Source organism: Scyliorhinus torazame, chromosome 20 (assembly GCF_047496885.1).
Source record: "Scyliorhinus torazame isolate Kashiwa2021f chromosome 20, sScyTor2.1, whole genome shotgun sequence".
Lineage (NCBI taxonomy): Eukaryota > Metazoa > Chordata > Chondrichthyes > Carcharhiniformes > Scyliorhinidae > Scyliorhinus > Scyliorhinus torazame.
In genome coordinates this window covers 25,237,825-25,255,614 of record NC_092726.1, presented here as the reverse complement: position 1 = coordinate 25,255,614, position 17,790 = coordinate 25,237,825, and the positions used below count along the sequence as shown (strand labels likewise).

The following is a 17,790-nucleotide window of genomic DNA, read 5'->3' as shown; positions in this document are numbered from 1 at the left end:
ATTTTTCTAAATACAAGGCATCGCTGGCAGCCTGGCATTTATTGACTGTCTCTAGTTGCCCTCAGCTGGTGCGCGTTTGCCAACAATCCAACAGCTCTTGTGGTCACTTTTACAGAAGGCAGCTGGTGTAACCAGTAGAATGGTGCAACCACTTATTCCCCCCCACTCCCCAACCTCCCTCCCCCAATGCTGAATGGCGTTAGTTGTGTATTAATTTGCGTTGAAATATATGCAAGAGATGGACACTAATTGAGAATTTACTCGAGCCCCTGTAAATAGACACAGACAGAAACTGCAACCATTGGGGTTAGGTGGTATATGCGTGTAATGAGTAACTCTGCAAATAAATATAAAAGTGCGTCAAAGATTAGTTCCAGTTCTATCCTTCGCCAACATGGATCATAAGAATACAAAAGCAAGGACATAATGCTGAAACCTTTTGAAAACACAGCTTCAACCGATATGTCAAGTCCTCTGCACCACGTTTTTTTCCGAGACGATACAAAGGCATTTGGGAGATGAAGAAAGGATTCACGAGAAGGGTTCCAGGGTTCAATTACAAATTTGAAATGATACGGGTACTGGGCACAGTGAATGAGAGAAATGGAAACACATTGAGGGGCAATGAGGGAGGTTTTGTATCTTCACACACCTGAGCTCGTGCAAGGGCTAGTGAAAGAGCTGGTGGAAGCAGATTCAACAGTAAACGTAAACGTTGGACAATTATTTAAAATGGGAAACATTTTGCTGGGGAGATGGGGGAAAGAGTGGAGCCAATTGGGATAGCTCTGCACAATAGCCAGCATTTTTTCCAACGGTAAGCATGCGGCCATTGTCCCACATTGAGCAGGTGGAACACCAGGAGAATTCGGGGAGGGTTCGGCATTATCAGGGCAAGAGTTTGGATGAAATGAAAATGAAATGAAAACCGCTTATTGTCACAAGTAGGCTTCAAATGAAGTTACTGTGAAAAGCCCCGAGTCGCCACATTCCGGCGCCTGGTCGGGGAGGCTGGTACGGGATGGTGACCACCTCCCGCGGAAAGAGGCGAGGGAGAACTGTCACAGTTTTGAGGTGGGCACCTTTGCATCAGGTTTGGAGGTGGCAATGGTTGGCGGGGCTGGGGGAGGGGGTTAGGGGTGCAGGCGTTGGAAGGAGTGAAGAGGGGAGCTCAGTGAAACCCAGATTGTGGGGCCTCGTGGACACCAGCAATGGTAACCGTGATCCAGTCCCTCTTTGCACCTCTTGAGCGTTCATCTCTTGTGCATGCTTGGACTATTGAGGCAGGTGCGGGCAACTGGAATGAATGCTACATCATTGCTGAGAACGGGGACAATTTGTCATGGGCGCGGTTGCAGAGATGTCAACACTGGATGGGTGGGTGGGTAGCAGAATGTTCGAGGCCTGTGGCCTTGTCCAGTGACTGATTGGCATGGAGAGCTCATGGGCCCATTGGCTGAGCGGCCACATCCCGAATTCCCGAGCTGAAGGAGTCCTCAAAGTGAAGTCACTGTGGGCTCCGTGACATCTGGGCAAGCTCCTGTCGAGGTGAATTCTCCCGCCGAAGGGCCCTCGTCGCCCTTGGTTACCGGGTGCTCCTCCATCTTAGCTGTCCCGTTGCTTTGCGGCATTGGCTGGTCCTTCTTCCCGTCGGCGGGTCCTTCAAACCCAAAGTTTTGGAAGTAACTATTGGAATATATTTTCCCCGACAGTGACTCCGTGGCTGTGCGTTGCTGCAGGGTCACAGCGGGGCTGACGTCGGGGCCTGGAAATGGAAGCAGACGGTTTTGTGACGTGAAATGTGTGACCCAATGCCCGTCAACAACTAGTTTTCATTAGAATATTTAACATGTTCAGAATCATAGAATCACTACAGTGCAGAAGGAGGCCTTCGGACCATCAAATCTGCACCGACCATCCGAAAGAGCACACTGCCTGGGCCTCCCTCCATCCTGTCCCCGTATCCCCATCTCACCTGCACATCTTTGGACTGTGGGGGGAAACCAGAGCACCCGGAGGAAACCCACGCAGGAGAGGCCCTTCACACCATTGAGTCTGCACTGACAAAACAACATTAAATCTACACTAATCCCACCTCCCAGAACTAGGCCCGTAGCCTTGAATGTTATATGTCAAGTGCTTGTCCAAAGATTGCCTCCCAGACAGTGTACTGCAGATTACCACCATCCTCTGGACGAAAAACCTTTTCCTCAGATCCCCTCTAAACCTCCTGCCTTTCACCTTAAAATCTGTGCCCCCCCTCCTTATTGACTCCTCTACTAAGGGGAAACGTTCCTCCCTATCCACCCTATCTGTGTCCCTCATAATGTTGTCCACCTCAATCAGGTCCCCCTCAGCCTTCTCTGCTCCAAGGAAAACAACCCCAGCCTAACCAGCCTCTCTCCATAGCTGAAACGCTCCAGCCCAGGCAACGTCCTGGTGAATCTCCTCTGCACCCTCTCTAGTGCAACCACATCCTTCCTATAGAGTGGCGACGAGAACTGCACACAGTACTCTAGCTGTGACCTAACCAGCGTTTTACACAGCTCCATCATATCCTCCCCGCTCTTATAGTCTATACCTCGGCTAATAAAGGCAAGTATCCCATCACGCCTTCTTAACCACCTTATCTACCTGTCTTGCTGCCTTCAGGGATCTGTGGACATGTACCCCAAGGTCCCGCTTGTCCTCTGTACTTCCTAGTGTCCTGCCATTCATTGAGTACTCCCTTGTCGTGTTATTCCTTCCAAAGGAAGGACCTCACGTTTTTCAAGGCTAAGTTCTGTGCCAGCTGGTGACATTGGCACTCACCAAAGTAACTGAGGAGGACTGGCAGGAACACCAGGCCGTGGAGCAAACCCAGTAACGTGATCACCAGGTTGAGCCGGAAGAAGAAAATCTGGATGAGCTGCGACTGGGCAAAGTACAGGACAATAATTCCGGGAAGGTTCGTCATGGCAACGCCTGCAAAGACCTGGGGGGGGAGCAAAAAATAGAGTCCGTTATACCTCCCGGCCCGGGCAACAAAACCTTCTTTATCAATACATCGAACTTAGCAACACGGAATGTCAACGTGGCTGTCTTATCGAACTGTCTTATCCCGGATTTATCCGGACAAATGCAAGAATGCCAAATTTCTAACACTCGCAGCAATTTACCTGGCGGGAGAGAAGGAAGCTGATTGGTGGGCAAGACGGCTGAGGCGTTGCCAAGGAGAAAGCAACGGGAGCAATCCAGAGGCTCCTGGGTACTTCGAGAAAGGTGTGAGGCTTGAACATGTTCCTTTTGTTTGCAGAGGATGGATCGCTGCCTATGAATGTTACGTCATTCCAAGCACGTACAAATGAGCCACGTTATGAGCGGGGCCGATTATCTGAAATTGGTTGTTAGTGTAGCCATCAGCATACCCAGGATTGTTGATCAAGTGCTGCCCAATCGCGGAATCACATAGATTATCATAGAATTTACAGTGCAGAAGGAGGCCATTCGGCCCTCGAGTCTGCACCGGCTCCTGGAAAGAGCACCCTACCCAAGGTCAACACCTCCACCCTATCCCCATAACCCATAACATCTCGTATAGCTATAAGCTATAAGCGAGGGCTCGACTAATCGTTTTGTGTACCTACTAGCGCCTTCAGGAAATTTGGCATGCTTGGATTTGTCCTGTTGACGGCAAGGCAATATGTCTCTCTTTTCGACAAAGAACAATTTCTCCGGTTTCATGCACTGAGAAACACGGGGCTCACGCTGACCTTTAACTCTACGGGGGACAAACTGTTCAGCTGTTCAAAACACCGTCCATCTGCCCAAAATGCCCCCCCTGTGACCCACTTGCCGTACTTACCGCACTGCCCATGTAGGCGGTAGCCTCCTTTGCCCGTTCCACCTTATCCCGCTTGGCGCTGATGGCAAAGGAACGGGTGAGATGGGAGACAAACTCTACAGACATGCCAACGGCCTGGGGGGAGGGTGGGGGAGAGAGGGGAAAAAAAACCATCCAATTAGACCTCGAAGATAGAGGAGGGCACAGAGACGGTGCCCGCTGCCCGGCCGAAAGTCCCTGACACGCTCGCAGAGAGTGGGCGAAACCGACCGAAACCCTCCCAGCCATAAACGGGACAGTGGCGTGCCGTTAGTCATGTGTCAGGCAAGTCAGGCACGCCAAGCGGGCAAGCAATGGGTGTACAAACCGCAGAATTGCGCAAATCGCTTGCAAAAACACCTTAATGATGCCAACTTCTGCGGAAATTAATATTGTCGGCGTATTTGGTAATGGGGTAATCGAAGGTTATATGGCAGCATTATTTCCGCAGAGAAAGGAAGATCTTTCGCCCCTGGCTTGTTCAGCGTTGACACCTGAAGCCTCCCCGCCTAGGCCCGGTTTTTGTTTATCTTCATTTCTCCAAGGTATTGGTCATTTAAGGAGTGCAATATGTAATTAGTCCCTATTTGAAACCTTCAGAAGGTGGTCAAATTGACCACAATTCCAGGGATGAGGGGGAATTCCAGCTCCCGAGGTGAGGTTGAACTCCTCAGAGTGAAGGGGGGTTCAGGGGGAGATTTGAACGAGGTTTACAAGATGGTGACGGGTTTAGATTAAGTTGATAAAAAGAAGCTGTTCTCGTTAGTTATTGGGACAGAGCGGGGGGGTAAAGATTTAAGGTTTTGGATGAGAGATCGGAGGGGGGGGGGGTGGATGTGAGGAAGAACATATTGACCCAGCGAGTGGCAAGGAGCTGGAAGTCGTTGCCTGTGAGGGGGGTGGAGGAACAGAAGATGAGTAATTTCGGAAGGACGGTGGATGGACGATTGAGGGAAATGAATGTGTCGGGTTGCGGGGATGGAGCGGGCGGAATGGGACTAAACTGGATTGATTGACAGAGAGCTGGCTGGTACTTAATGGGCTGAATGGTTGCTTTCTCCGCCGTGACGACCCATTTTACGGGAAGGGTTGCCGAGGCGGTTTAGACGCGGCTCAGTAGGTGGCCTTACGTTGGGCTCTTACCGTGACCAGGTTGATAAGAGACACAGCGTTGAAGTCAATGCCCCACAGTGTCATGACTCCCACCGTGTCCACGATGATCATGATGATGGTGACCAAGTTCAGAATTCCCGAACGAATGTCCATCCCCAGCAGGATACAGCACACCACGAAGGTTGGTATCAAGCACAGGCCAATATTGAAAATCCCCTCCTTCACGACAGTTAGATACTGTTCGTAATATACGTAGGTGATCCTGGAAGCCAGATGGAATATTGGTCAGCAACTGTCCACAAGGCACAAGTCAGGAGTGTGATGGAATACTCTCCACTTGCCTGGATGAGCGCGGCTCCCAACAACACTCAAGAAGCTCGACACCATCCAGGACAAAGCAGCCCCGCTTGATCGGCACCTCATCCACAAACATTCACTCCCTCCCCCACCGACGCACAGTGGCAGCCGTGTGTACCATCTACACAATGCACTGCAACAACTCACCAAGGCTCCTTAGGCAACACCTTCCAACCCCGCGACCTCTACCATCTTGTTATGGGCCAGGATTTAGAGAACCCCAAAGTGTATCATGGAGTTCACCTGACCCACAACTTTTACTAGATTGTGGTGTGGGGAGCACACGGTCCACTCTACAGGTGTGGGACAGCAGAAATGGAAAATAATTCTTTAAAAGCAAAACAATGTTCATTATATGAACTCAAGTTAACCTTTTTAAATCATACATCTTAGCAACCATTAATTCAAATACAACCCCCAAAGAATATAACACTAAGTAATCCTTCAAGTGTTCCTTTTAACATCCATACGTCTTAAAACACCTTTTACCAGAAGCACATCAGATTAAAGTCACTACTGTTATTAGTTTTAAATCACCAGGATCGATTTACAGTCTTTAGATTACAGAGAGAGATTCATACACCTTCTGGCTGTGACTGCAGCTATCCAGCTCTGAAAACGAAGCTAAAACACACCCTGCAGCAAACAGCCTAAAACAAAAGTTAAAAGCTGACAGCCCAGCTCCACCCACTCTCTGACATCACTGCAGTAGTAAACACCCATTTCTTAAAGGTACTCTCACTACAGATATTTATATACACACCCATTTATAAACACTCATTTATTAAAGGTACTCTCACTACAGATATTTATATACACACCCATTTATAAACACCCATTTGTTAAAGGTACTCTCACTACAGATATTTATATACACCCCCATTTATAAACACCCATTTATTAAAGGTACTCTCACTACAGATATTTATATACACACCCATTTATAAACACCCATTTCTTAAAGGTACTCTCACTACAGATATTTATATACACCCCCATTTATAAACACCCATTTCTTAAAGGTACTCTCACATGACAAGGAGAAAGGCAGCAGATTCCTGAGAACACCACCACCTACTGCACACAAGCCTACATAATAAGATAGGAGCCCATGGTGTTGGGGGTAGTAAATTAGCATGGATAGAGGATTGGCTAACTCATAGAAGATAGAGAGTTGCAATAGGCAACCAGTAACTAGTGGAGTGTCACAGGGATCAGTGCTGGGTCCACAATTATTTACAATATATATTAATGACTTGGACGAGGGAAGTGAATGCACCGTTGCCACGTTTGCAAAAATAGCTGGGACAGCAAGTGGTGAGGATAACACAAAGTGTCTACAGAGGGATATAGACAGGATAGGTGAGTGGGCAAAATCTTGGCAGATGGACTATAATGCAGATAAATGTGAAGGTGTTCACTTTGGTAGGAAGAATAAAGAAGCTGAATATTGTTTAAATGGAGAGAGAATGCAGAAAGTTGCAGCATGTGGGGATTTGGGGGTTCCCATGCACCAATCACAAAAAGCTAGCATGCAAGTTCAACAGGTAACTGGGAAGGCAAATGGCCTTTATTTCAAAGGGAATGGAGTCTAAAAATAGGGAAGTCTTACTAAAATTATACAAGGCACTAGTTAGACCACATCTGGAATACCCTGAACAGTTTTGGTCCCCTTATCTAAGGAAAGATGGCATTGGAGGCAGTCCAGAGAAGGTTCACTCGGTTGATCCCGGGTAGTGAGGGATTTTCTTGTGAGGGGAGGTTGAGTAGGCCGGGTCTGTTCCCAATGGAGTTTAGAAGAATGAGAGGCGACCTTATTGAGACATAGAGGATTCTGGGAGGGATTGACAGGGTCAATGCTGAGAGGCTGTTTCCCCTTGTGGGAGAGTCTAGGACCAGGGGGCAGAATCTCAGAGTAAGGGATCGTCCATTTAAGACAGAAATGAGGAGGAATTTCTTCTCTCAGAGGGGAGTGAATCTGTGGAATTCTTTACCGCAGAGAGCTGCAGAGGCTGGGTCGCTATGGTCAAGGCCGAGACCGATTTTTAATCAGGAAGGGAATCGAGGGGATAAGGCGGGAAAGTGGAGTTGAGGATTATCATATCTGATCATCCATGATTGAATGGCGGACAGAATTGATGGGCCGAATGGCCTACTTCTGCTCACCATCACCTTCTCAAAGGGAAATTAGTGATAGGCAATAAGGTATCTGCTCCCAGCTTCAACTCTGACGTCCAGCTCATTTCTGCAGGTTTTTAAAACCTTTACTCCGAGTTCACACCTAGGCACAACTAATCGAGCATAGTGCGCATCGATGCCCAGGCGTGCTCAATCAAACACAGAGCATCCGAACACTACAGATGCCTTACTGTTAGTGACATGTGAATGATAGATTTGCAGGGTGGCAGCAGGGTAAATCTTGTCAAAGAAACCCTTTTAATCTCCGGCGAAAACTTACGTGTAGGGGAAGACTTCAAAGTTTGGGTCCGTTCCGGGAATGCGCCGCATGCTGTCCGTGATGTTAGCAGCGAGCTCACGGGCTACCTTCAGAGCGGCAGTGTATTCCTGCGAGTTTTTCAGAGGCGTGTGATAGGCCATGAACCTGGAGGCTGGTCAACAACACAGGTTATACGAAGGTGATCCCGCCCCTGTTTAAGGTGAATAGCAACAGTGAAGGAACGGCCGATATATTCCCAAGTCTGGGTGGTGAGTGACTTGGAGGGGAACCTCCAGGTGGTGGGGTTCCCAGGTATCTGCGGCCCTTGTCCTTCTAGATGGTAGAGGACCTCCCTTCCATCATAAGGTCAGAAGTGGTGTTGTTCTCTGACGACTGCACAATGTTCAGCACCATTCGCGACTCCTCAGATACTGAAGCAGTCCCTGTCCCAATGCAGCAAGGCCCGGACAATATCCAGGCTCGGGGCTGACAAGTGGCAAGTTACATTCGCGCCACACAAGTGCCAGGCAATAACCATCTCCAATGAGACAATCTAACCATCGCCCCTTGACATTCAATGTCATTACCATCTCAGAATCCCCCACATTCAACATCCTGGGGGTTACCATTGATCAGAAACTGAACTGGACCCAGCCACATAAATACTGTGGCTACCAGAGCAGGTCAGAGGCTGGGAATCCTGCGGAGAGTAACTCACCTCCTGAGTCCCCAAAGCCTGTCCACCATCTACAAGGCACAAGTCAGGAGTGTGATGGAATACTCCCCACTTGCCTGGATGAGTGCGGCTCCCAACAACACTCAAGAAGCTCGACACCATCCAGGACAAAGCAGCCCCGCTTGATCGGCACCCCATCCACAAACATTCACTCCCTCCCCCACCGACGCACAGTGGCAGCCGTGTGTACCATCTACAAGATGCACTGCAGTAACCCGTTTTTAATTTGTCCTTGGTGTCATTCAACAGAAGCACACAAGGGCTGAAAGGTTATCGGGGGTGGGGAAGACGAAGGTTTGAGGTTACTATCAGGACAACCATGATCTTATTTGAATAGCGGAGCAGGCGCTAGGCGCCAACTCATGTTCCTGCTTTGGATGGTCACATTATAAATGAAGATAGTTCCACTTCTTACCCAGAATCTCTCCATTCTCACCCCTTTTCACTGCGTTCCCGTAAGCTCCCAGGCCTCTGGAAAGTAAAGCACATCCTCACATAGGAAAATAGGATTGAAGAGAGGCCCACTTGCTTTTCTAAAACTGCTCAATCCACCATCACGGTTTTAAAGTTAAATTGAGTTTGTGCGCGAGCTGTTTGTACGCCTAACAGAGATTATTCGTTGTCAGCATCAAGAATATTGCCATTATATTGAGGTGCGCCAAAGATCTGAAGGAAAGTTTAATTTTATTGGACGTTCTGTTGTCTACAGTTTCAAATGTACTTTGACATCCGGCACAGTGTTTAGCACTGTTGCCTCACAGCGCCCACTGTTGCCTCACAGCGCCAGGGACCCGATTCCATGCCTTCGATTCCAGCCTTGGGTGACAGTAGAGTTTGCACGTTCTCTCCTTGTCTGCGTGGGTTTCCTCCGGGTGCTCCGGTTTCCTCCCACGGGTCGAAGATCTAAAGGTTAGGTGGACTGGCCATGATCAATTGCCCCCTAGTGACCAAAGATGAGCAGGTGATGTGGACTGTCCATGATCAATGGCCCCTTAGTGTCCAAAGATGGGCAAGTTAGGCGGTCTGACCATGGTCAATTGTTCTTTCGGAGGGTCAATGTGGACTCGATGGGCTGAATGGCCTCCTCCTGCTCTGTATATATTTTGGACACCCTATCAGAAGAGGGTTAAAAATGTAGCAAACGGTCTGTTAGCATTCGTTACAAAGGGATTGGAGCGTCGGAATGAAGGATGTTTACCACAATTGTACAGGCCCTTGGTGAGGCCACGCTCGGCCTACAGCTTACAGTTACGTAAGGCGGGATAGATTGAGAAGACTAGGCCTCCATTCCCTGGAGTCTCATTGAACCTATGCCTGTTCACATTTGATTTCTTTGCCCTGTAGAACTCCTGCCCCTACTCACAGGATGAGTGGGCGGCCATTTTGGACTGATATGGGGAGGGATTTCTTCACCCAGGAGGGCGATGCATCTTTGGAATTATTTACCCCAGAGGACGATGGAGGCTCGTCGAGTTTATTCAAGACAGAGATCGATAGATTTTCTGGGCACGACAAGAATTAAGGGATGTGGGGAAACTCGGAGTCGAGGTGAAAGGTCAGCCAAGACCTTGTGACGTCCGACTCCTGAATCTATTTCTGACCTTCTTATTCATTTTGCGACAGAGTGGTACCTCCAACTTGAGGCATTTGCCATCTCTTATTTTATGGAACCACTACAGTGCCGGGGGAGGCTATGTGGCCCATCGAGTCTGCCCCGACCCTCTGAAAGAGCACCCTAACTAGGCCCAATCCCCCAGCCCTATCCCAGCAACCTCGTAATCCTATTATGGGGTAATTTAGCACGGCCAATCCACCTAACCTGCACATCTTTGGACGGTGGGAGGAAACCGGAGCACCCGGAGGAAACCCATCCACACACACGGGGAGAACGTGCATCCTCCGCACAGAGAGTGTCCAAGGCTGGAATCGAACCCGGGTCCCTGGCACTGTGAGGCGGCAGTGCTAACCACCGTGCCGCCGCCAGGATCTCAAAGCGGTGCTCTTCCCAGCCTCCCGCACGACCTTGCCTACCTCCCTCCCTGCTGAATCCCGGAACAACTTACCCTTTGGAGCACTGAAGGATGGGAGCGTCGTCCAGGAAAATGGGAAGGTACTGATTGAATTCTTCCTCTGTCGGCCTGATGATGCCATTGTTATTATGCGGCATGCATTTCTTGAGGCAGAGAAACTGACCTGGGCATGAGGAAATGGAAGAAGAGTAAATGGGTTACTTCGAGAAATATACGGCCATTTTGAAATTTAATTCAACAATTGTCGGATATTACTGATGATAGAGACGTGTTGCTGAAGTTTTTCAACTTGCACTCGTCAGGACTAACACAAGAATGCCAAATTTCAAAACTCTCACAACAATTTATACCACGGGAGAACAGGATACTGAGTCACTGGCACGTCAACTCTGATTGGCTGAGGTGTTTCCATGGAGAAAGCCATAGGGAACGATCGGCTCCCCAAGCACCCCTGAAATTCGAGAAAAGCACGAGGCTGGAATATATTCCTCTTTTGCGGAGAACGGGTGCCGGTCTATGAATGTAAGTCACTTCTAACAAGGATGAGCGCGCCACATTACTAGGTCGACTGGTTATCTTGAATTGGTTGTTAGTGTAGCTATTAGCACACTCAGGATTGTTCATCAAGTGCTCAATGACGAATCTCATCGAACAGTGGCCATTTTGTTTTGAGGTTTGCAAGCTACCATTTTGAAGAGCCTGTCTATAAATTCCCCTTTGTTCGAAGAATAAGTGTTTGGAGGGGCTCATTGTTCCTTTAATAATCGCAGAATTATGCAATGAACAAAGAACAATACAGCACAGGAACAGGCCCTTCGGCCCTCCAAGCCTGTACCGGCCATGATACCAACCTTGGCCAAAACCCTCAGCACTTCCTTGTGCCGTCTCCCTCTATACCCGTCCTATCCATGTGTTCGTCAAGATGCCCTTTGAACACCGTTAATGTATCTGCTTCCCCCCCCCACCGCCACCCCCCCCCCCCCCACCCCCCACCCCCACCCCGCCATTTCCCCCTGCAAATTATATTCCCTTAAAATAATTCTCCAAAATCCCTTCCGAAGGCCTGGCCTGAATTTGTCTCCACCGCACTCTCAAGCAGCGTGTTCCAGATCCTTACCGCTCGCTGCATGAGAAGGTTTTTCCTGTCGTTCTCGCTCCTTCCACTAATGGGGAACAGTTTTGCCTGATCAACTCTGTGCCAGAGTTGCTAGAATCCTTACAGTGCATAAGGAGGCCTTTCGGCCCAACGAGCATGCACTGCTCCTCCTATGCCCTAGGCCCTAGGCCTAGGCCCAATCCCCCCGCCCCGCACTATTCCCATAACCCAGTCACCCTACCTAGCCTTTGGACACTAAGGGACAATTTAGTGTGGCCAATCCACCTAGCCTGCACATCTTTGGACTGTGGGAGGAAACCGGAGCACCCGGAGGAAACCCACGCACACACACGGGGAGAACGTGCAAACTCCGCACAGACAGTGACCCAAGGATCGGAATCAAAACCAGGTCCTTGGGCGCTTTGAGGCGACAGTGCTAACCACTCTGCCACCTCCTCCCCTCCCCCCCCCCCCCCACCTTCTTGAACTTGAACATTCAGCAACCTGTCCGAAATCTTTTTTAAAAGCTGTGACGAAGGGGAAAAGGGTCTTACTTGCAGTCGACGGGCAGAAGTTGCCAGTATTGGGTCCAAAGGTGTATAGTCGGCAGCAACGAGATATAGGATTGAGCCAGTCGATAAAATCATCCACCCAGGAGGTGGCTGGAATGGCCAGGTAGGATCTGAGGGGGGTAAATATGTTTCAGAAGGTGAGAGAAGGCGGTTCGAACCATTTTGAACAAACAGCTTTGATCGACTCTGTCAAGAAATCCCGGAAGAGCGAACACTTTGGGCCGTTCGATAGATAATGGGCCCCTTGAGAAAATCTTCAAATTCGGACCAAACACGTCACCGTACTTCACGAAAATCACTAAAATTAAAATCAGGGGCGAGATTCTCCGACCCCCTGCCGGGTCGGAGAATCAGCGGGGGCTGGCGTGAATCCCGCCCCCGCCGGTTGACGAATTCTCCGGCACCGGATATTCGGCGGGGGCGGGAATCGCGCCGCGCCGGTTGGCGGGCTCCCCCCCCGCGATTCTCCGGCCCGGATGGGCCGAAGTCCCGCTGCTAGAATGCCTGTCCCGCCGGCGTAGATTAAACCACCTACCTTACCGGTGGGACAAGGCGGCGCGGGCGGGTTCCGGGGTCCTGGGGGGGGGAGGGGCGCGGGGCGATCTGGCCCCGGGGGGTGTCCCCCCGGTGGCCTGGCCTGCGATCGGGGCCCACCAATCCGCGGGCGGGCCTGAGCCGTGGGGGCACTCTTTTCCTTCCGCCGTCGCCACGGTCTCCACCATGGCGGAGGCGGAGGAGACTCCCTCCACAGTGCATGCGCGGGAATGCCGTGAGCGGCCGCTAACGCTCCCGCGCATGCGCCGTCCGGAGATGTCATTTCCGCGCCAGCTGGCGGGGCACCAAAGGCCTTTTCCGCCAGCTAGCGGGGCGGAAATTAGTCCGGCGCGGGCCTAGCCCCTTAAGGTTGGGGCTCGGGCCCCCAAGATGCGGAGGATTCCGCACTTTTGGGGCGGCGCGATGCCCGACTGATTTGCGCTGTTTTGGGCGCCGGTCAGCGGACATCGCGCCAATACCGGAGAATTTCACCCCAGGTCTCAAATAATCGAAGGATTGCACTCTTGTGACTTATTCAGTGGATGTATGGTCAGAGTACGTTACATATAACTGCCCTCCTTAATGTATGGTACAGAAATGAAATATTTGTGGCATTCTCAGTTTCGACATTCGGCCCATACAGTCTGCACGCCATCCAGTGATATCATGATCACTCCGATGTGATAATCCTCAACTCCACATTCCCACCTTATCTCCATAACCCTGCATTCTCCTTACTGATTAAAAATCTGTCTCTCACAGCCTTGAACATAATGACCCAAGATGGCACTGCCAAGGGTCAGGGTCTGAGGGGTGGGGGGGGGGGGGGGCATGCCCATGAAAGGGGCGTGAGGGGGGGGTTGTAAAGGGTGAGGGGTGAAGGACAGGAATGAAGGGACCCCATAAAGGTTGGGTGGGAGATTAAGGATGGGGGTTATGAGGGGGGGGCCGAAAGGGGGGTGGGGAGGCCTGAAAAGGTAAGGGAAGGGCCTCAGCGACCCCATAGCAGGGTGTCCTCACTTTGGGGGGGGTGCCCATGTGTGTGGAGGATAACATTGCCCTCGGGTGGAGGGTGTGCGGGGGGGGGGGGGGGGGGGGTGACCTTCTAGCTCACTTAGAGTTCGGGGCACCCTTTCAAAATGGCTGCCGGCAAGTTCAGCTCCCCAGTGATGGGGACATTTCTAAGTGTGGGCTTGGCTGGAGAGAAATTCCCCAGGGCCCCCAAAAAAGGACTGAAGGTGGGTGAATACCGTTGTGGTTCTCAGCCCGCTAAAATCGGCCCAAAATGTCACTTTGAAATATTCTGGTTGAAAACCGGCCTGTGTCTTATTTCCGAAAAGCTGTCCTTTGCCCTTAGTTACATTGCACATTTACTCTCGTGCGGTTTAAGAATGTTGTGCCCCCCCCCCCTTGTTCCCTAATATGCCAACAGACAAAGCAGGAGCAACATCCTGGAACTCCCTCCCTAACAGCACTGTGGGTGTACCTACACCACACGGTCTGCAGCGGCTCAAGAAGGCGGCTCACCCACCGCCTTCTCGAGGGGCAATTGGGAAAATGAAACCTGGGCCCGGCCAGTGACACCCATAAATGAATAAATGTTTTAAAACAGGGACCCCTCCCGTCACGACTCGTCATCAACGCACCTGTGTTGTCAGTGGATGGCAAACCCCTGACCTCCGAGTCAAAATGTCAGGGGTTCAAGCCCTATTCCAGGGACTGGGGCCCAAAGTTCTGCACCGACATTCCCAGTGCAGTCCTGAGGGAGTGCAGCAGTGCTGTCGACACCATGACTTAAACCCATTTACCTGCATGTGTTGTCATGCCCCTCCAATTCCCTTACCGAATAAGAATCTGTTAATCTCTGCCTTGAAGATTACATTTCCTCTTCGGGGTCCACAGACTGGAGTTCCGAAAATTTCCACTCCTGTCTAACTCTAGCCCTCATTTTACATGATGTTCCCTACCTCGCAACCTCCCCCCCCCCCCCCCCCCCCCCCCCCCCCCCGCCACGCGTGGATCTAATCTCTCTCCCTTCAACCTCCTCATCTCTGCAACCTCGTAACATTACAAAGGAGCAGAGGTTGGCCGAAGTTTTTAATCTTGGACTCATCAGAATACCAAATTGCAAGCAATCACGACCACTGATACGGCAAGAGGAAAAAGGTCGCTGAGGAGCTGGGAGGCCGATTGGCTGAGGCGTTGCTATGGAGAAAGCAGCAGGCAACTATAAGCCCCCATCCCCAAGCCCCAGGGTAATCCATAAAAGTCTGAAGGGCTTAAACGTATTCCTTTTGTTTGCCTGGAATGGATGTCATGCATGTTTACGTATGAATATCACTCAGGTAGATGTAAATGAGCCACATTACAAGCTGGGCACATGATTTTAAATTGGTTGCTAGTGCGGCTATGAGCGCATTCAGGATTGTTCAGTATGTAATGAGTCACGTAATGAGCTCACCGGGTTTAACCATTACAGCTCTGGTGAATCTACACTGTGCCCAAGGCTGAAATATCGCCCCTGAGGTCAACATAGTTACCGCACATCTGGCCTTGTGTGAGCGTCGTGCTCCAGATGTGCCTACGTAAAGATTACACCACACGCACACGCGCACGCAGTGTGGGTCAAACCGCAACAAGGCACCCAAGGTTATCAAGGGGGAAGATGAGCATTAACCTTAAATCCAACCCACTCACACTTGAGGGAACTCGGTAGCATACTGGATCTTCTGCGTCATCGAGTTGTTGTCGCAGCCCACGCTGGAGCAGATGCCATTCATCCCATCGACCGTGGTGAAGTTATAGCCAGCAGTAGTGACAAAATATACCGGAACGCCCACCTCAAAGTACTTGTTGAGGGCAGCGAAGTACTTCAGCATGTACGAGTCCTAATGAGGCACAAAATAAGGGACAGATTTTAATCAGACTAGTCGGCCACATCGAACAGGAGTGGCGCAGCACCCAGAGCCAGGCACAGTACTCTAGTTGAGGCCTAACTAGAGTTTTATACAACCTTTATCACAACCTTTCTGTTCCTATTCAGAATCACAGACTAATACAGCCCTTCGGCCCACCAAGTCTGCACCGAAGCATGAAAAACACCTGATCTGCCTAATCCCGTTTGCCAGCTCTTGGCCCATAGCCTGGAATGTTAAGACGTGCCAAGTGCTCATCCAGGGACTTTTTAAAGGATGTGAGGTAACCCGCCTCTACCACCCTCCCAGGCCGTGCGTTCCAGACCCTCACCACCCTCTGGGGAAAATGTTTCCTCAAACCCCCCCCCTAAACCTCCTGACCCTCACTTTGAACTTATGTCCCCTCGTAACTGACCTTTCAACTCAGGGGAATAGCTGCTCCCTATCCACCCTGTCCATGCCCTCAGAATCTTGTCCACCTCCATCAGGTCGCCCCTCAGTCTTCTCTGCTCCAACGAAAACAACCCCAGCCTATCCAACCTCTCTTCATATCTTAAACGTGTCATCCCAGGCAACGTCCTGGTGAATCGCCTCTGCACCCCCTCCAGTACAATCACTTCCTTCGTATCACATGGCGACATTTATTAACTAATAAATGTTACTTCAAGATCAATTCAGAGCTATATCTTTTTTAACTAACTTAGTATCATGTTTGGAATTTTGAACTGGACCGAATTCCTATTTCTGTTTACCTGATTGTAGGCCCCATCTACATCCAGCACTTAAGGCCAGTGTTTTATCCTAAATTGAACACAATCTCCAGCAATATGAAAAATATCGAAGGAGGAATGACTTAATTATAAGGGTCATATCCAATTGGATGGAATCTAATTGGTTAAAAATCCTTCCGTAGGTGTCCAGGGCTCGTGCCTGAACCAGGCCTTAGCCCTCTGAGTAGGCCCTGAGAGACAGGCAAAACGATGGTTGCTAATCTGAGCAGCGTCAATAAGCCGAGTGGTCTGCTTCGGTGATCTACTGCCGCACGGTGTTGCCGCAGGAAGTGACTAAGGGTGGAGACGATGGTTAAGTACTGACCGCTGGCAGCGCGAGCTCCTGATCGAGGCCCACACGGACGTGGAGCATCAAGAATATTCCGGTGCACAACATGAAGAGGAAGAGGACAATCTAGGGGATAAACGGGAGCGAGAGAATTGTCAGTCAGGTCAAATACATTGAGGCGTCGGCATAGGAAGCTTAACTTTTCTCCCAGAGCGATAGAGGACATATGGAAATGAACAAGCTCGATAAGCGTTGACGGGTTTGGAAAGATATGCATCACTCACGCCTCAGACGCACAATGGCTATAGCATCTTGACTAAATACTTAAACCATGAGTTGCAATGGGACCGATCTACAGATCCACGTCTTCTGTCCCTCGATTCGAGGATAAACAAATTTTGTCCGAGCACTTGTGGGACTGCCTTCAAGGGCACTACTTTGGTCAGTTTTCAGGACATGCAGGACCTCACGATTTACCGAGTCAAATTCTTTGGACAATTGGTCGGAGGCGATGACGGGTTCCTGGCGCCGTTCCCGCCATTTCTCCTGGGCTTGTTTGACAGCAGAGGTCAAGGGTTCTCCACCCAAGCCTCGCTGCGCCTCAGGGCGGATTTCCTCAGCCTTAGGAAAGTAGGCCACAGAACGCCGCCCTGGCATGAAGGAGATTCGGGCACCTTCACTACACGGCTTGGCACCTCCCTCCTCTTTCTCCAGCACCTCGCCCCCACTCCCTCAGCCTGGGAAATACCTCCAATTCCCTCTTGGGATTAGATGAGGGCGGGCAGAGTATTTCACGATATAAATGCAGACTACTCAGTCTAGTTCGCGTCGCCTATCTCCTATTCCTCATCACCTAATGCTCTTGACACACTTCCTTGACCCTTCCCCCCTCGATCGAGTCAACCACTCACAAGCTTTTTAATCAGGCCTTCTCTGGTCTGGAGAGCCTTCGGCCTGTTCAAACTTTGCTGATACCTCACCGTATCAGCCGAGTCAACCTTATTTTGTGACCTTCTCCAGCGTCTATGCTTGTTAGAGGGGATGGTTTAGCTCAGTTGGCTGGCCGGCTGATCAGTGAT

At 50.4% G+C, this 17,790-nt stretch overlaps 1 protein-coding gene across 1 annotated transcript in view; it reads right to left on the bottom strand.

The window, feature by feature from the left end:
* Positions 1-307: 307 nt before the first annotated feature.
* Positions 308-17,790, bottom strand: part of npc1l1 (NPC1-like 1) — a 34,747-nt gene continuing 17,264 nt past the window's right edge. The window contains exons 9-18 of the mRNA XM_072486000.1: positions 16,748-16,837; positions 15,435-15,625; positions 12,186-12,313; positions 10,569-10,698; positions 8,921-8,976; positions 7,791-7,941; positions 5,006-5,237; positions 3,845-3,958; positions 2,812-2,974; positions 308-1,765 (exon numbers count right to left, since the gene is read on the bottom strand). Coding sequence (XP_072342101.1) covers positions 1,497-1,765; positions 2,812-2,974; positions 3,845-3,958; positions 5,006-5,237; positions 7,791-7,941; positions 8,921-8,976; positions 10,569-10,698; positions 12,186-12,313; positions 15,435-15,625; positions 16,748-16,837 — 1,524 coding nt within the window. The 3' untranslated portion in view covers positions 308-1,496. The remainder of the gene's footprint in view (positions 1,766-2,811; positions 2,975-3,844; positions 3,959-5,005; positions 5,238-7,790; positions 7,942-8,920; positions 8,977-10,568; positions 10,699-12,185; positions 12,314-15,434; positions 15,626-16,747; positions 16,838-17,790) is intronic.